At 36.8% G+C, this 20,827-nt stretch overlaps 2 protein-coding genes across 2 annotated transcripts in view; both read left to right on the top strand.

Annotated features, from left to right (window-relative positions):
* Positions 1 to 2,254, top strand: part of LOC126828201 (pleckstrin homology domain-containing family G member 5) — a 180,296-nt gene extending 178,042 nt beyond the window's left edge. Inside the window, exon 24 of the mRNA XM_056102167.1 lies at positions 548 to 2,254. Coding sequence (XP_055958142.1) covers positions 548 to 557 — 10 coding nt within the window. The 3' untranslated portion in view covers positions 558 to 2,254. The remainder of the gene's footprint in view (positions 1 to 547) is intronic.
* An 8,206-nt stretch (positions 2,255 to 10,460) lies between these two features.
* LOC126828210 (uncharacterized) lies at positions 10,461 to 15,428 on the top strand. The gene is made up of 3 exons (XM_050557848.2): positions 10,461 to 10,570; positions 13,004 to 13,960; positions 15,297 to 15,428. The coding sequence occupies exons 1-2, from the start codon at positions 10,537 to 10,539 to the stop codon at positions 13,927 to 13,929; spliced, it is 960 nt and encodes a 319-aa protein (XP_050413805.2). The 5' UTR covers positions 10,461 to 10,536; the 3' UTR covers positions 13,930 to 13,960; positions 15,297 to 15,428.
* Positions 15,429 to 20,827: the final 5,399 nt, after the last annotated feature.

Below are 20,827 nucleotides of genomic sequence, written 5' to 3'. Positions count from 1 at the left end.
CGCTATGATGATGTTATTTCACATTGATCAATTATTACCATAGGTTGATATGTGGCATTTATCAACATATATTACCCTGTGTTGGTATTATGTCACATTTACCACACACCGAAAATTCTGATGTCCTGCTGTAGGTGTGTGTGCGATTCCATATATGCGATTCCATATAAGTACTGCTATTTGCTGTGGGATTCATCATACAGTTGTGAATGATGATGATCTACTATAAGATGTAGGTGGTTGGGTGGTCAAGTAATTTAGTGCAAGTCCATGAAACTGTAAGGTCTGTGGCATCATGTGGCATGGTTTCCATTTCCTGCTTGTATGTGACAAGGAGTAGGGTCGCATGTCCAACCTTGTGGGTTTTCTCCAGGTGGTCTGGTTTCCTCTCACTGCTAAAGACTCCTACGCGCAAGTGAATTATAGAAATAAAAGATGGAACCATATGTTATTTCCAAAATGACCTAGATGTAGCACTGCTTTGGGGTGTTTTCTAGGATAATTTTAAATGTAAACTTTAACTTTATTTTTGTATTATATTTTTCAGGGAGGTTTGATGAACATAGGATGTTAATAAAACTGTGATTAAGTAGAAAGATCTCTCTGATCTCCTATCTACAGTCAGGGAAAGATGATGCTTCCTTCAGGACTTCACAAGACATATCTCCCTTTACAGAACCAGATGACAACAGTCTGTCTTCTATATATCGGTGCAGCTCAACTACACGGAGGACACTTCTTAGAGATATTGAAATTATAAGAAACCACGATACACGAGTCCACTGAAGTTCTTTCTGATCACCCATCTCAGTTAAAATGTTTACTGGTAACATCTTAGGATACCAGTGATACATCTTTACCTTTGTCCATTAATGTGGGACTTGCATCTCCATGATAAATGTCCAGTCCTAGAGAAGGCAAAGTGTGTGTTTGCTCTCCAGAACCGACAGACTGGATTCAGATATTGTTGATTTTTGCATAACCTAATTTAAATCAATAAATATGGGATTTTGTTGGTTGGATTTCAATGGATGTATATGAAAATCTTTAATTTGTACTAATGGAATGTTTGGTCATTTCGATGATCTCCTTCAAATAATAAATGCCCATAATATATTGCATTTAGGGGATAAGCAAATGTTAGTATCACCCTGACAGGAAGTGGACATTAAGACCTGCGAACAATTGAATTGGTAGTAAATTGTTAAGAAATTACAAGCATTACAATGAATAATAGTTAGTGGCCACTTTGATTGTAAGAGTAGTAAGCCCCATGAACAATTGAATTGGTAGTAAATTGTTGGAAATTACAAGCATTACAATGAATAATAGTTAGTGGCCACATGGATTTGCTTAGTAGTAAGCCCCATGAACAATCGAATTGGTAGAAATTATGAGCATTACAATGAATAATAGTTAGTGGCCGCTTTGATTGTAAGAGTAGTAAGCCCCATGATTAATTGAATTGGTAGTAAATTGTTAGAAATTACAAGCATTACATTGAATAATAGTTAGTGGCCACTTGGAGTGTAATAGTAGTAAGCCCCATAAACAATTGAATTGGTAGTAAATTGTTGGAAATTACAAGCATTTCATTGAACTTTATTTAGTGGCCACATGGATTGTAATAGTAGTTATTTGTTAGATATTGTTAGAAGCTGGAAATGGGCGTTATGTGTTCAGAGAATGGAGTAAACATATCTCAATATTTAGAGAATATCAGTGGATTAAAACCACACCGTTAAATCAGTGCTTTCAAGATTAATGTATAAATTTGTACATTATAGTCTGTATTTATATATAAATAAATATACATTTATTAATTGATGTTCCTTAATTTGCAAATACATGTATAAAAATAAAATTAAGATCATTTGTTATATATAGCGTTAATTGTATTACCAAATGGGATAACTAAAATTTTGTGTTGAAGCTAGACTTCTTGTTGGAAAGATGCAACCTGCTTTAAGAGTATCACAGAAATTTAGGACAGCAGTGTCTTCAATATCACTTCTTGTCAAAGGAGACAGTACAAAACAACCAGAAAGCAAGAAGGACAACTGCCATTGGATTGCCATTTTCAATAACAGTTTGGCATGAGAGTCTAGCTTTAAAAACTATTACAGAAATATTGGACAGTTGCAACTAGTGTTGAAATAGCAGTTGCAATTACTGTCCTGACAGTTCCTGCTTTAAAAATAATAGAAACGGACAAACAAAATGTTATCAAATACCTCTATATTTTAAATTTAAAGGTCACCGGAAAAGCATCAATTTTTTTTTTAAATAATGCAAGTAATTATGTCAACATATCCTTTCCATAAGTATAACCCGAGCCCGAACGTCAATAATACCTGCAACAGGTAAATTTCAACATCAGTAATTTCCGCCGTTCTCCGTCGGTAGTCGGAACTTTCCCTCAATAAGCAATCCGTGACGTCATTTTAGTCCTTCTGCACATAGAAATATAGACTAGAATATGAGCAGAAGGACTAAAATGACGTCAAATTTACGGAAAGTTACGACTACCCACGGAGAATGGCGGAAATTGCTAACGTTGAAATTTACCTGTTGTAGGTAATATTGACATTCGGGTTCGTGTTATACTTATGGAAAGGATATGTTGACATAATTACTTGCATTATTTAAAAAATTTATGAACCTTTTCCGGTGACCTTTAAACAAAAAAAGTTATTCATGTTTGTATGTTTAATAATGGTGAAGATAAAACGGTGGTTAATTTCTTGTACTGTCAGTTATAGAAGAGAGTGGTTTATGTAAACAAAATTTAAGGAATCATGTCTTATTGTAAATGTTATTTTCATTAACTATATGTTTGATTTTAAAAAAAAGTGCATATTATCGTTTATTTTGGACCTAATGTTTCCAATTTATATATGATTCTTTTTAATATCATATAATACCATATGATTTACAGCTAGAGTTACCAATTTATTAAAAGAAAAAGAAAATCATGGAATTATATTCAGCAAATTAGTTGCAAATTACTTTGAATATTAAAGATGTTTTAATTATTAGGGGGTCTTCCTCATCTGGAGGGAGGGGGGGGGGGGCGGGATGTCCGAATGGTTAGCATGTGCGCACTGTATCATAAGGTCTGTCATTGAGTCAACTGGTGTGGTTTCGATTCTCCCGTTGTATGTGACAAGGAGTAGGGTCGTCTGTCCAACCTCGTGGGTTTTCTCCGGGTCCTCTGGTTTCTTCCCACTGCTAAAGACCCCTACGCACATGCAAATTATTGAAATAAAATTGAACCATGTGTTAGTCCCGAAATGACCTAGTTTGTGTCGAGTGGACATTAAACCCCATTTCTCTCTCTCTCTCTTCATCAGAGTTCATCATTGCACATTGTAATTTTTATCACTTTTTCTGTTAAAAAGGTTAGTCTAATTTGTTCCACATAGTATAAATGAGTTAGGATGTAATTTGTGTGTAATTTTGTTTAGGTTTGCTGTACTGTTGTTATATAAGTATAAAGCCCTTGCATGGCAACTATTAATATGAAAGTCTTAATGTATACCTCTAGCTGTGTCAAATTTATATAATATTTACAATATATATAACCTGAAATTTTACTGTTTATCAAAACAGATGAAAATTCGGAATTGTTTTTTTAATTTTTCTGAAAATTAGAAATCTATTGTGAGAGTTTATAAAACTTACCTATTCTATATAAGCATTTTTTCTAATGACAGAATTCAGGGTTTCGTATCTAGGATTATTTATAGAATATGAAAGATATGTTATTTTTTTCGTCTGAATTTTCCTCATTCTTTCATATGAATTTAAGATATTTAGAATTTTGTCATATGAGTTTAGATATTACAGATTTAATTAAAATCCTATTCATAGAATATGGAAGATCTGTTGTTATTTTCGTCTGCATTTTCCTCATTCTTTCATATGAATTTAAGATTTTCGTCATTTTGTCATATGAGTTAAGATGTAACAGAATTAATTTAAAATCCTATTGCGATGGGTTATGTTAAGTGCTAGCCTCTTGCTGATTGTCATTTGAGAGATTTTGAATCCCTTATAAACCATTGTATTGTGAAATTTGAATATCTTAAAAAGAACATCAATCTGAAAGATTCGTTTTGTATTTAAAAAGATACCATTAATTGAAAATTTTGCATCTGTTACAGATGAACTATCTGCCACTGATAATCATATAATCAATTTAAAAACATTTTAGCGAGAGCTAAGTCTTGAGACAGTTGATATGATCTGAAAACTACATGATTGGTGACTTTAAGATGTACGTCATCATTGCGAGGATTAGGTTTGAGGTTATCTGCCCTTTACTATAATCTGTAAACATTTAATTCTCCTTAGATTTACTTGTGTACTCCTCCAATTTTATAAACCCTTTCATTATGTCTTATTATCAAACCAAAAAAGGAAAATTGTAACAACTTATAAAAGCGTTGTTGATTGGCTGTCTTGATGTGAAAATACAGGATGTCTTTCAGAAATAGAGAGTGGGTTCTCATACTCTGATCAGATTCAAATATTAATATTTATTTTTTTCAAAAACTTAACTGATGAATCATTTGTTAGGCATTCTTGTATGGTTAAGAAAAAACATTTCATTTAATAGACCCTCATGATTAAAGCAGATCAGATTGAAAATTTTATATATCATAAAAACCTTAAAGGATAATCATGTATTAGACATTCTTCTGTGGTAAAGGAGGGGTTGGGTGGTCTAGTGGTTTCAAATCCCTGATTGTACGTGACAAGGAGTAGGGTCGCCTGTCTAATCTAAGGAGTAGGGTCGCCTGTCTAATCTCATAGATTTTCGCTAGGTCTTAAAATAGTTTGAAATGCAGTTACAAAAATTTATTTCTTGCCCTCTCATTTCTGCTCAGACAAGAATGTAATTGATTTATTAATGTATTCAATGTAATGTGATGAATATAGTGTGTTATATGTGTATGTAATGACAAATATGTATATTGTAATTGTATTATATTAGGTAGTATTTATATGCAATAATATACTTATGCAACAAAAGGTCTCCTCCTCTCCTATAAGCTTGTATATTATTCAATTGTTAATAGTTGTACATAATATATATACATATATCATTTCTACAGAAAATAAAATGTAAAAAAACTAATTGTTTGTGCCATGAATTCTGTTTTTTATTTTTCGAGAGGGGCTATGGCTTGTGCTTCAGAGCATACAGTCCATCATTGGGTCATTTAGCCTGGTTTCAATCCCAAGCTTGTGGGTTTCCCAGTTCTTCCTGTAAACCATGCTTTGGTAATTGTGAAATTCTTTTGAATTGGTAGTTAATCTGAAGTTGACCAACAACAAGCTGTGCATTAATGTTCATGCCCTATATAGTAATGACTTGGAATATTGCGCGTTGAATCATAAGGTCTGTCATTGAGCAATCTGATGAGAACACAGATCCTATTTCATTTCGTTTTTTATACTTCAAAATTTCGTTTTACTTGTCTTTACTACACTAGGATCTGGAAGAGTTGTTATATGACCTGTGTTCTGGATTATGTGAGGTATTAGCCAATGGGACGGTCTATTACGGCGAGTGTGAGGTGCACGGAAATATCAACGCTGATTGATTAATCAAATGTCTGATGTTACAGGGTCAAAAGCCGCTCGTATGATCTCTGACACTACCTTCCACTACAACTGATCAGATCTTCATGTAGTAGAGGCCATGGAAAGTATAAAAAAAAAAGAAATATAGATCTATATTTTTATCAGATTGGTCATTGAGTCAAGTGGCGTAGTTTCGATTCTCTGCTTGTATGTGACAAGAAGTAGGGTCGCCTGTCCAACCTCGTGGCTTTTCTCCAGATTCCGCCCACTGTTAAAGACCTCTACGCGCATGCGAATTAATGAAATAAAATTAAACCATATGTTAGTCCCGAAATAACCTAGTTTTAATGGACATTAAACACCATTTCTCTCATTCTCTTACTTTTATCAATTTTCATTGAACACTATATCGCAGATGGATCAACATCTTGCCTAAAACATTTTGTAAGGTTTACTATGAATATTTTGAGATACACAAACTGAAAGTAGAACATCGTTTTAATAAACAATCTGGACCGGCAAAAGCAATTTTGGATTGGGTCCTCTGGACTCTTAAGCAAGGGCTATGCCCTGGAAGCTCCTTTGGGGTCTAAATCCACACTGATCAGGAGTGAACATTCTTTAGCCGCCACAATCACTGATACGGATGACATCGATGCGACTTAATGAGCCACAAATATTAACGTTTTTCCTCTGACAAGTTAAATTCTAAAACATTTTTGTTTTATGTATTAGAAAAATAAATAAAGGCGTTTGAAGCATTTGTAGGTAAAAAAATATTACCTATTTAGTGTAAATGGGTATTAAATGAGTAAAAGGCACCATTCTGCCCGAACCAGTAACGTCTGACGCCTCGTGATGTGACGTCAAGTGTTGCAGACAGTCATCTTTTACAGAGAGATATTAGAAGACTGTCGTAATCCTCTGTGAAACAGATTGGTCTAAATCGTCGAAGACGCGTTCTGAGCGATTCCTGGCTAATAAAATTACTCAGCAATGAATTGAAGTTTTAATTCGTTCCTTAATTGTTTACCATGAAAATACAGTCGATGGTTGTCCCCTGTGATGCCGAACAGGACAAAATATATGCATAATATAATAACATAGCCCTGACACACCGTGTGAATGTGATTGATTTTGCCGATGCAGACGAAGTGTATTTATGCTCAGAGGTGTACGATGTTGCAAGGCGTGGACGAGGGTAAGGAAGAAATTTTCGTCAACCACCCTAAAAAAAAAAACGTCGTTCACAGCTGACATGATGTTGAAACGGGGATCATCCACGGTTACAAATCTTGCCGAAAAATTATCAGGATCTGCTTCAAAACGGCCAGATTGTCACGGGACGTTTCTGATCCGCATTCAAGAGCTTTTGCACCAATCTTGCAGAAACCAATGTCATTCCTAACTTGTTGGCGATAATGTGCTCAACCCTCTCATGAGAGATGCCCACAACACTGGCAATATGTCTAATGGCCAGTCGTCGATAGGTCATCACCATGTAATGCACCCAGGTAATGTTTTCTTGAATGTTTGCTGATGATGGCCTTCCAGGACGCTGGTCATCGCCAAGGCCCTCTCTCTCTGACACGCTTACATTCTACAGCCCAGTTCTTTACTGTGGAAAAGTGGAGACCATGTCAGCATGTATCTGTTTTGCGGTTAGTCCTTTCATTTGCAGGTACTTGATGACTGTCCTATAGCCTGTTTTGTCCATTTCTTATGTTCTCAATGGGTAGGTTCACAACATGACCTGGTCCGAAGACAATAATAACACTACAGTTGCAGTTCTTGTGTTTATGATTCATTTAATGATTATACTTGTTGGTGGCAAAAGTATGTGACAATCGAAAATAGCGCCGTTCTGTCTTTGTCAGGGTTAGAACATTTCAGCCAGTGCTCATATATGTTCATCACATTAATCTACGATTGGTCCTATAATTGGTTTGGTTCATATGTTACATGTGCATTCATTAATTTAATTAGTGAAATATCAAATCAATATCTTCTCATATTATAAGATATAATTATACGAACTCATAGATAATACTAATATATTTATTATATCTTGTTAATGATTGTTAGATACGAATAAGGCTTTTCATAACAACTCCTGGATTATTATAAATAATCTGAGGGAGGGGGAGAGAGAGAGAGAGAGAGAGAGAGAGAGAGATAACGTGGGCGTTAGCCATACAACCAGCAAGTGTACCTGCAATTTAGAGAAAGATGAAATACGCAACACACCTACAAATATATAGTGATAATGATTATCTGTGTGGACTTTTCACAAACTGAGAAGTGATACGTTGGTGGCCGAATGGTTTCCCGCGTACGCGTTAGATCGTAACTTATGCATTGAGTCAAGTGGTGTTGTTTCGGTTCACCGCTTGTACGTGACAAAGTGCATGGTCGCCTGTCCAACCCGTATGTTTTTTACCGGTTCCTCCGGTTTCATCCCACAGCTAAAGAAAACCTCCGCGTAATTGTTAGTTCCGAAATTACACCGTTTGTGTTTGGACCTTAAACCCCATTTCTCTCTCTCTCCCTTTCATTAATGGGGGTTGGATGGCCGAATGGTTATCTTAAGGTCTATCACTGAGCCAAGTGGCGTAAACGACTGCCATTCAATATTGAACTGTTCACGTATATCACCAAACATAATTGATTAGAAAGTACAATAAAAATTTTTATAAATTGAGTACATATCACTTTACCTTAATATGTGATTTTAGACCGAACATAATTGATTAGAATTAACAATACAAATATCTGAAAATTATATAAATATCAATTGTTTTTATATACATTCATATTATATTAAAGGACAATATTGGTGTCAGTCATTATTACATATGTGATAGAACTGGTTAAATACATTCCAAATATAATTTCAACACAGAGATCATTGGTATGGAAGATGAGTAACAAGCACGTGAAGAAACGGGAAGTGACGCCAAACATGACAAGGATAAATCGTGTTTGTCATGTTTGTCGTCATTTCCCGTTTCTTCACGTGCTTATTACACATCTCCCGTAGCAATGATCTCTGTGTTAAAATTATATTTGGGATGTATTTAACCAGTTCTATCACATATTTTATAATGACTGACACCAATATTGTCCTTTAATGTGAGCTTTTAGACCCATTTTAAGCAATTTTAAGGTTCCAAAGATTAGAGCCATACGTCCTTTATCGTGTCATTATCGTGTATGAATTTTAGTAAATCGAATCCATAGTCTGAATAGAAGTGCCCCAGATGAAATCATTCAGCCGGGATTTTTTTTCCAACAACAGTAAGAACAGAACATACAGATTTCCTTCCTGTACTCACAAAATTGCTGTTCATTAAATGTCAAATTTTGTTGTGAAAACATTTCTGTATTTCATTACTTCCACGTAAGCTTTGTTAAATGTTGAATTCAAATTATTTTAAACTAAAGTTTAAGAGCATTTGGTGCACTTTTTCATCCTTCTGAATCACATGACATCATGTCAACTCGGCGGGATAAAAACAGGCCATTGTGAGGTTCATGCATTTATTCAATTTTGTAAAACAGCGGTATTTCCGCATAACAACACATGCAGGTGTAATTTGAAATTTTAGGAAGGAAAAAATTACATTTGTTGGTTTTATAATTCATAAATACCAGCGGTTTAACATTATGTCGTTATTTCACGAATAGTTTTATTATGATATGTAGAAAATAATAGTGTGTGTAATTGATTTTTTTTATTTTTAAGTATGCCTTAGCAACAGAATCAGATATAGAAATTTGCATGTTGCATTTGCCAGAAAGCTCCTACTTTTCTGGGCCTTGTTTCTCGAAATCTTAACTAAAGATAAAATCTAAATTTTAGTAGATACTTCAATTTTGATTGGCTAAGCACTAAAATCAATCTAATATTATCCAATGAAATTACTAAAATTTGGATTTCATCTTAAATAAATTTCGTGAAACATGCCCCTGCACTAGCCGCGCTAATGAAGACGGGCATGTGCCACACATTGTGTTAGGAGGGACATTTTACCCGGAAATTGCATTCAAACTTTCAGGGGTTATTTTACGTGCATACACGGGACCACGTGACAAGGAGTAGGGTCGCCTGTCCAACCTCGTGGGTTTTCTCCGTGTCCTCCGGTTTCCCCCCACTGCTAAAGACCCATACGCGCAAGCGAATGAATGGAATAAAATTAAACCATGTGTTAGTCCCGAAATGACCTAGTCTGTGTCGAGTGGACGTTAAACCCATCCCCCCCTCCCTTGTCAGACCCTCCCACGGTGGATAATCCAGGAGAACTTTCTCGGTCAATTCCAGGATCTAAACCAGACAGTGGCCCATATCCCATAACAGCTAAGAGAGAGATGCATTGCAAATACCAAGTATATAGACGTATAAATGGGTGTCGTGCACAAAGGCATGGCATGCACCCCCCCCCCCAAAAAAAAAAAAAAATAATAAAATAAAAAGACCCCAAAAACACCCGACACGACTTCTCATTTATCTGCGAAATTAACTAAGTCTTATTCTTTTGTGTAAAATCTGGATAAAAATCGTAAACAAATAAATTGTAGGCTTTAATTCTACAACCTCTTTAATTGTTTACACGTCAAGATAGAATGTCACGTGATTCGATTCGTTAAGTGCAGAAACTTAGTTTTAGTTCAACAATTTGAGTAACATGCTCGACGTTAAGGTTGACCATGTCAATTATCTGAGTAATTAATCCCACCTTTTAATTGTTTTCTCACATTGATACTAATTAGATCAAAACATTGTCAAGTTCCTTAATCCGTTACTATAACACCGAACACACGTCCTACCTCAACAGGTTTCTTGACTCCATCCGCTCTCTTCCTTATCTATCGCCCATATATAAACATATATAAACTTTTATTTGTATATACCATACTTTACATAAGTTACGACAATACCTCAAGATGTTTGGCTCTATTTGTGGTTTATTATCTTTCAGTAAGTCTTTTAACTTTTGAAAATTACATTCAGGTTTACTATTTCTTTTATTTCGAATTTAGTGAACAATATGTGTTTGCATTTTCAATCAATTTTTGAAAATTATTCCAATTATTTACACTTTTAACCAATCCAATCTGTTATGTTTTTATTTTTTTGTGAATCGGAGGATTTTTATAATCAAAAAGCTAATCGGCGTACAATAAGGATATTACGGAAGGAAAATGGCTTGGGGAAACTTTTAATACGCCAAAAAGCCAATAAATCTCGCATTATTCGATGAAAGCAGGAAAGGAACAAAACGACATTACCACGGGCCGCATCAGGATTTTTTCTCTAAATCCTAGGATTATTATTTGGAAAGATATATTATTAACCATAATCTTTTTAGTCGTTAATATTTTTCATTTTTATAATTTAGCGTGCATTAAGTAGAAAACTATTGAAATGGATGTAAATTGGTCCAAAAATACTACAGCTTGAAAATTTATACAACGCTTTATTGTACATTTCGAAAATTATCCTTTAATTGTTTTCATTTAGTCAATGTTTTAAAAATGAGGAACGAATCTAAATTTTATGATTTGTATTCTAATAAAATGTTCACGTATCCCTCTATTTGAAGTGATTAGAGTTGGGTTAGGTGAGTGGCAATACACAAACGTACACTAGATATGTTTATATACTATTCAAAAAAAGTAGGGGATATTTGATTTTGGGGGCATAATACTAAAATATGCAAATGACTACGAAAAAAGTCACTATAGAACCTAACAGAAGAAACATTTCCAGTTACATGTGACGCCCAAAGGCACCAATAGCTACCGCATGGAATGCAGGTGATGCTTGGGATCATCATGGGGGTCCAACCCAAGATTTGCACGACTCTGACTTTGAATGTTACAGTCATTGTGGCATTGAATTCCAGGGTGGAAACATCAGTTTAATTGTTTTAGTGACCAGAAAACAAATTTTGATATGCGTCGGCTTACCCAAAATGAAAGGTTACGTGCCCTTGGCATGCTACAGATCGGCACAACACAGGCGGTTGTGGCGCGGACGATGAATGTTTCTCAGTCTGTCATAAGCAGGCTATGGTCCAGATACCGTGATACACAATCTGTACAGGACAGACCACGCTCAGGTCGACCAAGGGCGACAACTCAAGCCCAGGATCGATTTATCCGTACCTTGGCCTTGAGAAATCGTGTCATCACAGCAAATCAGATCAGCGCTCGTCTTCAAACAGACACTGGTGTGAGAGTGAGTGGCCAGACGATTCGGAATCGACTGCATAGGGGTCACCTTCGCGCCCGACGTCCTCGCGTGATCCCTTGTTTGAGAGATCATCACATTCAGGCAAGACGTCGTTGGTGTAGGGATCGTCAACACTGGGATAATCGACGCTGGAGCAATGTGATGTTTTCAGATGAGTCAAGGTTCACTGTTGATTTTTTGGACAGACGTAGGAGGGTGTGGCGTCGTCGAAACGAGCGCTTCCAAGACGTTAACGTCATCAGACATGATCGATTTGGAGGTGGTTCTGTTATGGTGTGGGGAGGCATCACTGTTGCTGGAAGAACGGCTTTACATGTTGTTGCAGGGCGTGTTACAGGCCAGTACTACCGGGACAACATCTTGGCAGTCCATGTTGTGCCGTTCGCACGACGTCATGGCCGCCGTTTCATCTTCCAGGATGACAACGCAAGATGTCACAGGGCCAGGATCGTTACAGGTCACCTCCAACAACAGAACATCACCACATTACCTTGGCCAGCACTGAGTCCCGACCTCTCTCCCATCGAGCATGTCTGGGACATGCTTGGATAGAGGTTACGTCAACGTCAACAACGTCCTGCCAATGTCCAAGAACTTGCTGCTGCGTTGCAACAGGAATGGGACAATCTGGACCAAAATGACCTTAGACGTCTCATTAGGAGTATGCCACGTCGGATCAATGCTTGTTTGGCAAACAGAGGAGGATTTACCCGTTACTGACTTGGTTGTGATGCTGTGGTAACTTTGCTGTTTGACCCCGGGTATCATTTTACCCTTATAATGGTCAGTCTGTGCCTTACTTAGTCTAACGATCATTTGGAATAAATCGATGAATGTGAATTTCATTTCATTTTGTCATTTGTTTCTTCGTTAGTTTCATTAGGTGACTTTAATAACACTTAAAAATCAAATATCCCCTACTTTTTTTGAATAGTATATCTATGCGGCGTACTGTTGGACAGTGTGCATATCATACTTTGTGTATGACACCCCAGGGAGCGTTGTTTGAGAAAGAACTCTACTACGTGACAGATTTCGAAGTAAAGCTATCAGTTTTGGAATACATTTAGTATTTAGACAAGACTTCCCTGCACGTTTCAATAATGGTTTACTAGAGCTATCGTTCTATATTAGATGATTTTGTTTTTATTTCAGTGACCATAATATGGACAACAGACGCCCAATCCTATAATCGCGGTGGAATATCCCCACCAGGTGGATTTGGAACGTTTGGTAGAGGTTATCCACCAGTGGGAGTTGGTTCGACAGGATTCGGTACAAGAAATACACCAGGGTTTGGTCTTAGTCCTTCGTTAGGTGGAGGTCCATTAAATAGACCTGGAGCTGCTGGTTTAGGAGGACCGGGATTAGGAGGACCGGGATTAGGAGGACCGGGCTTAGGCGGACCGGGCTTAGGCGGACCGGGATTAGGAGGTCCTGGACTAGGAGGACCTGGACTAGGACCACAGGGTTTAGGAGGGCCGGGATTGGGAGGACCGGGTTTGGGAGGACCGGGATTGGGAGCACCAGGATTGGGATTGGGAGCACCAGGTTTAGGAATAGGAGCACCAGGATTAGGCGCAGCGGGATTAGGAACTTCCGGTTTAGGAGCAACAGGTTTCGATACCGTAAGAAGCAGTTATGGTTCCCCTGGCTATGGACTCGGTGGTTTGGGTTCCAATGGTTATGGTAATAGCTATAACTCTCGTTTTGGTTTCGGAGGCTATGGTACGCCTGGTTTGAGCGGATCCGGATATGGATCTCTTGGATACGGAACAGGTAGCCTTGGTTCTGGCTATGGTGCAAGTGGCTTTGGTACAGGCTATGGACCAGGTAGCTTAGGTTCTGGTATTGGAGCAAATGGTTTGGGAACAGGCTATGGAACAAGTGGCTTGGGAACAGGCTATGGAACAAGTGGCTTGGGAACAGGCGGCTATGGAACAAATGGCTTAGGAACAGGCTATGGAACACGTGGCGTTGGAACTGGTTATGGTAATGGAATTGGTCCGAACACGTACGGAACAAATGGATTAGGTACACCAACAGTTGATACAAATGTCTTCGCTCTTGGTAAAAAGTAAACACCATTAACACAGTTTAATGTATTCAAAGGTAAGTTTAATGGTTTCTTGTAGAACTAAAATGAACTTAAACATACATTATGCAAGAGCTAAATCTGCCTATTGCAGGTCTTTCTTTAGGCCTGAAATGTTTTCTAAATTATTAACTCGACATTAATTAACTTATTCAGGCCATAATCAACCCTAGATGTCATCGGATTTCTCCGATATTAAATAGATTAGAACAGTTCAGACATATTTTGATTTAAGCTAAAAATGGAGGAGCGAGACTTAGCTTCGAACAACCAGTACGGTGGTTGAAATTATTGCGCACGTCTTGTCAAACCTTCAAAGGCTAATATCGTCGCTTGCAATAGAGTAATTTGAATGAAATTTTCAAATTATTCAATTTTACATTATAATCTATTTTCGAACTATTATAGTAAGAATAGCTAGCTCTTTATCTAAATCTCAAACAATGTAGCTTTAAGAAATATTGATTTTACAGTAATCTATAGGGGCACCGTTTGTTGACGTATTTGGACAAGATCATCCGAAATGGGGAAAGGGTAGTTTAAATACGCTATATTAAAAGATGAATGCTGAAAGGAAATGATTTCATTGATAAACAATTGTGGTTATCGTTCTTTCAAAGAGTAGTTTTTAATAGTACACTTTACAGAATTTATTACCAATTTTTCTACGATATATTAAACAATAGAATAAACCTGTAACTGTAAGTGGTATCAAGACTGATATTTTTATTGATACTTATCTCCTCACAATCTACGACTTTATAGATGTGGCCAGTGTCGCGCTCGGTTCAGAGTATGCCAGCTCTTCCGGAACGTTGATACTTCTTGGCTATTCGCTGCTTTCATATTTCCAACTCTTTTTGGACGTCTACTGACTTTTGTGTCGCATTCGTATTATGTTTCAATAGATTTTTTGCTATTTGGCTACGCTTTTGGTTCTGTTAGTTCAGAGCGAAAATCAGCCCACAATTAAACATACATTATGCAAGAGCTAAATCTGTCTTGAAATTTTAGGCTTGAAATGTTATCTAAATTATTAATTAGACATTAATTAACCTATCCAGACCATAATCAACTCTAAATGGCATCCCTAGCCTGTGATCTTTAGTGGATTATGAGCCGATTTACTGCATAACTTTCCATCACGATTTAACGATTAAATGGATAATCGAGACTGTGCTGTTTATCGTACTGATTTTAGTAATGATGATAGTGGATCAATTTGAATGAAATTTTCAGCAAATTGTTTTAACATTATCTAGTTTTTAACTATTATAGTGAGAACTGCCAACTCGTTATCAAATCTTCCATATCGTATCTTGAATAAATGTATATTTTAAATGTATCTTTCAGGTATTAAGAAGCGGGTATATTTGGATTTCGATGCTGTATCTCTCTCACTTGTACATTCACATTCCTCTGTACATTACCATGATTTTTCCTCTTGTATTTAGTTTCCATTGAAATAAAATGTTTTAAAAATGAGTGTGAATTCGGTCAAGTTTATTAAAATAATTATTCGGGGGTTCTTGTTGGAGTTTCTCTGTGTATCAGGAAAAACGCCAATGGTCCCACGAGCTAGCCCTTTACATACAATTAAAACGGGGTTGGGTGGTCGAGTAGTCTAACGCGTGCGTTTTACATCATGAGTCAACTGGCAGGGTTTCTATTGGTTGCACGTGGCAAAAAGTATGATCGTCTGTCCAATCACCTAGATTTTCTACGGGTCCTGCGACTGCTAAAGACCCCTACGCGTAAGCCTATACTCTTCATTGAATTCGTACTGTCGTGAAATACAGAGTACACTGGTGGCCCTAGGTCTTTCGTCGCGTCATAACGGGCCATAATAAGGACTAGACGTTTACCTTAAACACCCCTCTGTGCTCCTAAAAGAGCTATCGGGACCTTCTGATTAGTGAGCCAGTGCCATGTGCAATGTAGGCCCGTTGCTTCTTCTTGGTAATTATCTGTTTCACAGAGGTAATGCGAAAGCCTTCTTTTAACTCTGTAGAACATAATTGACCTGATGTCTCTTATATTATAGGTCTACGTGTGACGTCACATCAGACGGCACGATAGCATGTGCATTGTTTACATCAGACGTTGTGTAACACAAACTGGTCCGGGCAGAATGGCGCCTTTTACTTATTTTACGCCTTCGTGCATTATTTTACGTTCCCATTTACTCTAAATTGGAATATATTTTGACCCAAATATACTTCCAGCACATTTATTTTCTTCTTCATAATCTAACAGATTGTTATGGACTTTAATTTGCAGAAGAAAAAGTTAATATTAAGAGCTGATTTACTCGCTAATTAATGTCACCCCTTTCAGTGATCGTAGCGGCTCAGCGAATATTACTACGGATCAGTTTGATTTCTGATATGAATACTATTAAACATACCATCAGTAATTGTAATTATCACTATATAAATGAAATAAGAGGGCTAAATCCGCATAAATTGTTTGAAGCTAAAGGTTCTAAATGCTATAAATTATCCAAAGCTCATGGCATAATTACAATATAAAGTATTAAACTGTAGGAATGTATCATATTACTGACATGTTGAAATCACACTGTGAAAACTATTTATCATAATTAGTTTGTGGACTATACACGGATGTGTAAATATAATTTCGTTAAGCAGATTTATTTTATTAATAATTCAGAATCTGTATAACAATAACAAATATACCACTATATGGGTTATTGGATGTGGGACTAGGTCCTTACTTGACGTAAATCGCCTGACGTAGACTACGACAGCAATAACTCTTGTTCCCCACAACGTGAATAACTCGTCTCTTAAAAGGGATGTTGTTTTTTCCCCATTATTACTAAATAATCAAACTACATACCTGTAACGAGGTCTCGTGTGCAGAATGGTAGAATTGGTACACGTGACAAGTTTGGGCGAAACAACCGATATGCGACTCTAACTTTCGATGGGAATCCTATTGACAATACCTGATTATGAATGTCGATAAGAGTTTCACTTATTACCAGATGGTGTGACAGGATGGGCACTCAAAGCGCGAGATAATGATAAAGACATATGTGAATTAATGCTTTGCATCAATAAAGTTGAATCACAATGTATTCGTATTAATTCATAATAAAAATTGACGTCAAACAGGATGTTGGATTTCTCTGTTTAAAAAGCTCAATGTGTCTGTATATACGCCAAAATGAGGATAGAGACAACGTATTTCTCAAAAAATTTCAAGCCGAGGGGGGCGGGGATACATTTTCTCAGGAACCTGGCAAACCCGCTCCTGCAAAAATTCCTGGATCCGCCCCTGTCTTATAACTAACCAGTCTGCTGTACTTTCTTCTATTTAGAGAGCAATACTATATCTTCTATGACCTAATAATTATAAGTAGTTCACTTTAGAAATGTTAAACAGTTGGATCTAGAGAATGATTAAAAGGTTTTAGAGTCATACCGTGTATCCAGAATTTATGAAAATGTATAAATATATATTTAAGAGTTTGCAGAATCTAAAGACATACTTGAAAGTAAAACATTGGTGTCAGGAGGTGCATGGCTGGGAATGACTGGATAAACAAAACCCCGCCTGCACACCAATATATTCTATAGAATATCTGTTTAATGGTAAGACGTTATAGGTATTTTTCATTTATCTTAAGACTTATAGAGGATCTAATTTTAGAGCCTACATAATATATGTAGTTCATTGATAGACAATAAAATAAGAGGTATTTTTTTTTCGAAATTAACCAAATTTACATTAAGATTGAAAATAATGTGTATTTATATTAGCGGAAAGATTTCTCCTACATTTTTTAAACTACAAAGTCTTTGATCAGATCCTCCAAGCTAATTTTACGTATCATATTGACGTGGTATCCACAGAGGCGTGCTAGGCAGGTAGGTAGCCGCCTACCCTGCCCTCATAAATTCAGGAAACAAAAGTTTGATAACGGTCGAACCCGATAAGATTTCCAACTAGGATATAGGGGGTGGGGGGCTAAGTACCCTCTCCATCCTAAAATAGTGCCCTACCTTCTGAAATCGTATTCTCTATTCTAAAATAAGTACCCTCGAAATTCAAGTTATCTCAAATACTCATGTAAATGCCCGCGTCAATGTCATCATATTCCCATTGTCCTAATGACGATATTATTGCCCTCCTTTCCTGCTATCTTTCCCTTCATCCAACCAGATCCAGTGATACTAATAAAAACCAATCGCGTTCAATCTACGTTTATGTACCATCGATCACTCCTCGCTGCTGGTTTGCTTTCATCCTCAGTGGGACAGGGAACCAGTCAATTAAGCTTCTGTTGATCGACTGAATGTGGCTGTTTCTTTTTCGATTAGGGTGTGCGTGAATCAGTGTAAGTATTTCAGACAACGGATGGGTGTGTGTGTGTGGGTGTGTGTGTGTCAGGGTGTGTGGGGCACTTTCATGTGTGTTTAGATAGAAACTGGAACCGGTGATTTCGTTGTCCATATCTGTGGATAAACAACTGAAAATGATTTGCAGTATTTAAGTCAACATATCTAAATATCATGCAACCTAAAGTATCCCACATCTCAGACATTCATAAAACAAGCCACGTCCTTCATAAAATAACGTTTATCATATCCATATGGCTACGAAGCATCGACCCCCGCCAAAACAACCACCTCCTCCATAAAACAGCACCGTCCTTCATCACAACACAACCCTGTACCCTAGAACCCCTGTCGTAAATGAACTTTCACCTTACTACAGCGCCATCCTATATGATATACCCCGTTTTTCGTAAAAAAAACCCCACATGCGCGTAGCTTGGTCTCTGAAAACTGTACTTACCCATGCATGTAACAGTGAATTCTGTGAACGGAATACTGTTTAATCTATTAAATAGACTGAGTTTATTTTAATTGTTATACTAGAACTCACCGAATTAATTTATTAATTAAATTGAGTTGATTTTAAACAGATTATACTGGTACTATCTGAACACAGATTAATTATTAACTACTGAGATAATGTGGAACTGATATACCGGTACTCATCGAATACAGATTGATCTATTAACTAAACTGAGTTGATTTTAAACTGTTATACTAATGCCCACTGAATAGAGATAAATCTCTTAACCAGACTGAGTTGATTTTAAACTGTTAAACTAGTACTTCCCGGGTAAAGATTGATCTATTAACTAGACTGAGTTGAATCTAAACTGTTATACTAGTACCCACTGAATAAAGATTAATCTACAAACTAGACTCAGTTGGATTTTGAACTGCTATGCTAGTACCGAATACAGATTGCAATCTACCAACCGATGAGATGATTTTAAACTGTTAAAATTGCTAACAATGTTCATGTTCAGATCATCTCCTTAGGTACCCCAAATTTGATCTGTCTGCTCTACTTCGGCTTCCCAGTTCGCCTCTGGGTGAAAGTAGAAGGACTTTTCTTGAACCAGACCGTTTGTAATTTTGCAACGTATAGTGATGGTATATCCGGCAATGTCAAATTTGTGTCCCCTCTTCCCTTGATGCCCCAAGTGCGTGGTTATATTGCTTCATGGTAAATACTGCGCTGATTCTATTGTTTTTGTGGGAATCCTGCATTACAAAATCACAGCTCGGTATATGATGTGTTCTAGATATCATGGCGCAACACTTTTATCTAATTACAGCTAAATGACAACGACAAGAAAACATGGGTCTTGAAAAATCACAAAGAGTTTTCTTGGCCAACACAGGAATCGAACCTTAGACCTTCTGGATAGTAAGCCTGTGCCATACTGAATGAGGTACCATGACTCCGCCTAACCTAAACAATAGAAGACAGTCTTGGTCCCATTGCAGCAAAACGAGCAATGATATAAAAATGGCATTTGACAGGGTATGGCATCGTGACTTGATACACAAACTAAACTCACTTGGAATTAGAAATGGTGTTTTAGATCTCCTAAAAAGTTATTTATCCAGTTTTAAAAAAATCATATTCTGGCGTACACCAGGGGTGTGTACTGGGACCTCTCCTTTTTCTCATTTTTATTGCCGATATTACAAATGGAGTTAGGTCCCGATAAAGATTATTCGCAGATGATACTTCGTCCTTATTTCTAGTCATAGATAGGGTGCCCCACCGTAAATAAATAAACGGTCGTGTTGTATTTAACAAGTTATAACCATTTAAACATCAATAAAAAAAAATAGATTGAAAAGGTAATCCAATACATCTAACATTTTTTAGTTCAAATAGGTTACGTGCCCTTGGTTTGAAATTAGACCTGCTTAACTAGCCTACCGATCGTTCTCCGGCTGATTGACAGGCCTAGATAATCAATAAATCTAATTCGTTACGCAACTCAACAACTTTTACTGTTTTGAGAACCATGTAAATGCAAAAGGAAAATACTACTAGTATTCTATTCTTACCTAACGAAGAGGTCTCGGAGGTTTTACTTTTACTAAACCAAACGATGCCCCTCCTAACGATATAGTTAATATACAGCAAATTAAAAAACAAAACAAAACGTTATTTTCTAAAGTTGCTGTAACAACCAAAAAGCTAAATGTTTCTGTTATGCAGAATCGTCAATAATAGTTGATAGATGTGTTGAAAATTTCACGTGCGATGGCACCATAGAATATACCACGGATTATGCACTTGGTCGGTGTTTAGCCTATGTAAGCGCTTGTCAACCTGTCCTAACATTTCGTGTGGTGAGTTCAACTTTTAATAGAGCAAATTTCGACTGCGTTTTGGTATCCTATCATAGATATTCCGCCGACACCAAGACTAAACTGTACCCAACCGTATCCCACCATATTAACAAACTGTTTTGTATGGTGAACGACAATTTCAAATTATCCACTGTTATCTGCGTAACAATAAAAGTGATTTAA

This window comes from Patella vulgata, chromosome 7 (genome assembly GCF_932274485.2).
Source record: "Patella vulgata chromosome 7, xgPatVulg1.2, whole genome shotgun sequence".
NCBI classification, from domain to species: domain Eukaryota; kingdom Metazoa; phylum Mollusca; class Gastropoda; family Patellidae; genus Patella; species Patella vulgata.
This window is presented reverse-complemented; position numbering and strand designations above follow the sequence as displayed.

Bases quoted from the DNA above. Each gene is read 5' to 3' on its own strand.
- LOC126828210 (XM_050557848.2), top strand. From the start codon at position 10,537: ATGTTTGGCTCTATTTGTGGTTTATTATCTTTCA. The intron at 10,571-13,003 runs GTAAGTCTTTTA...TTTTTATTTCAG, and splicing joins TTGTGGTTTATTATCTTTCA to TGACCATAATATGGACAACA.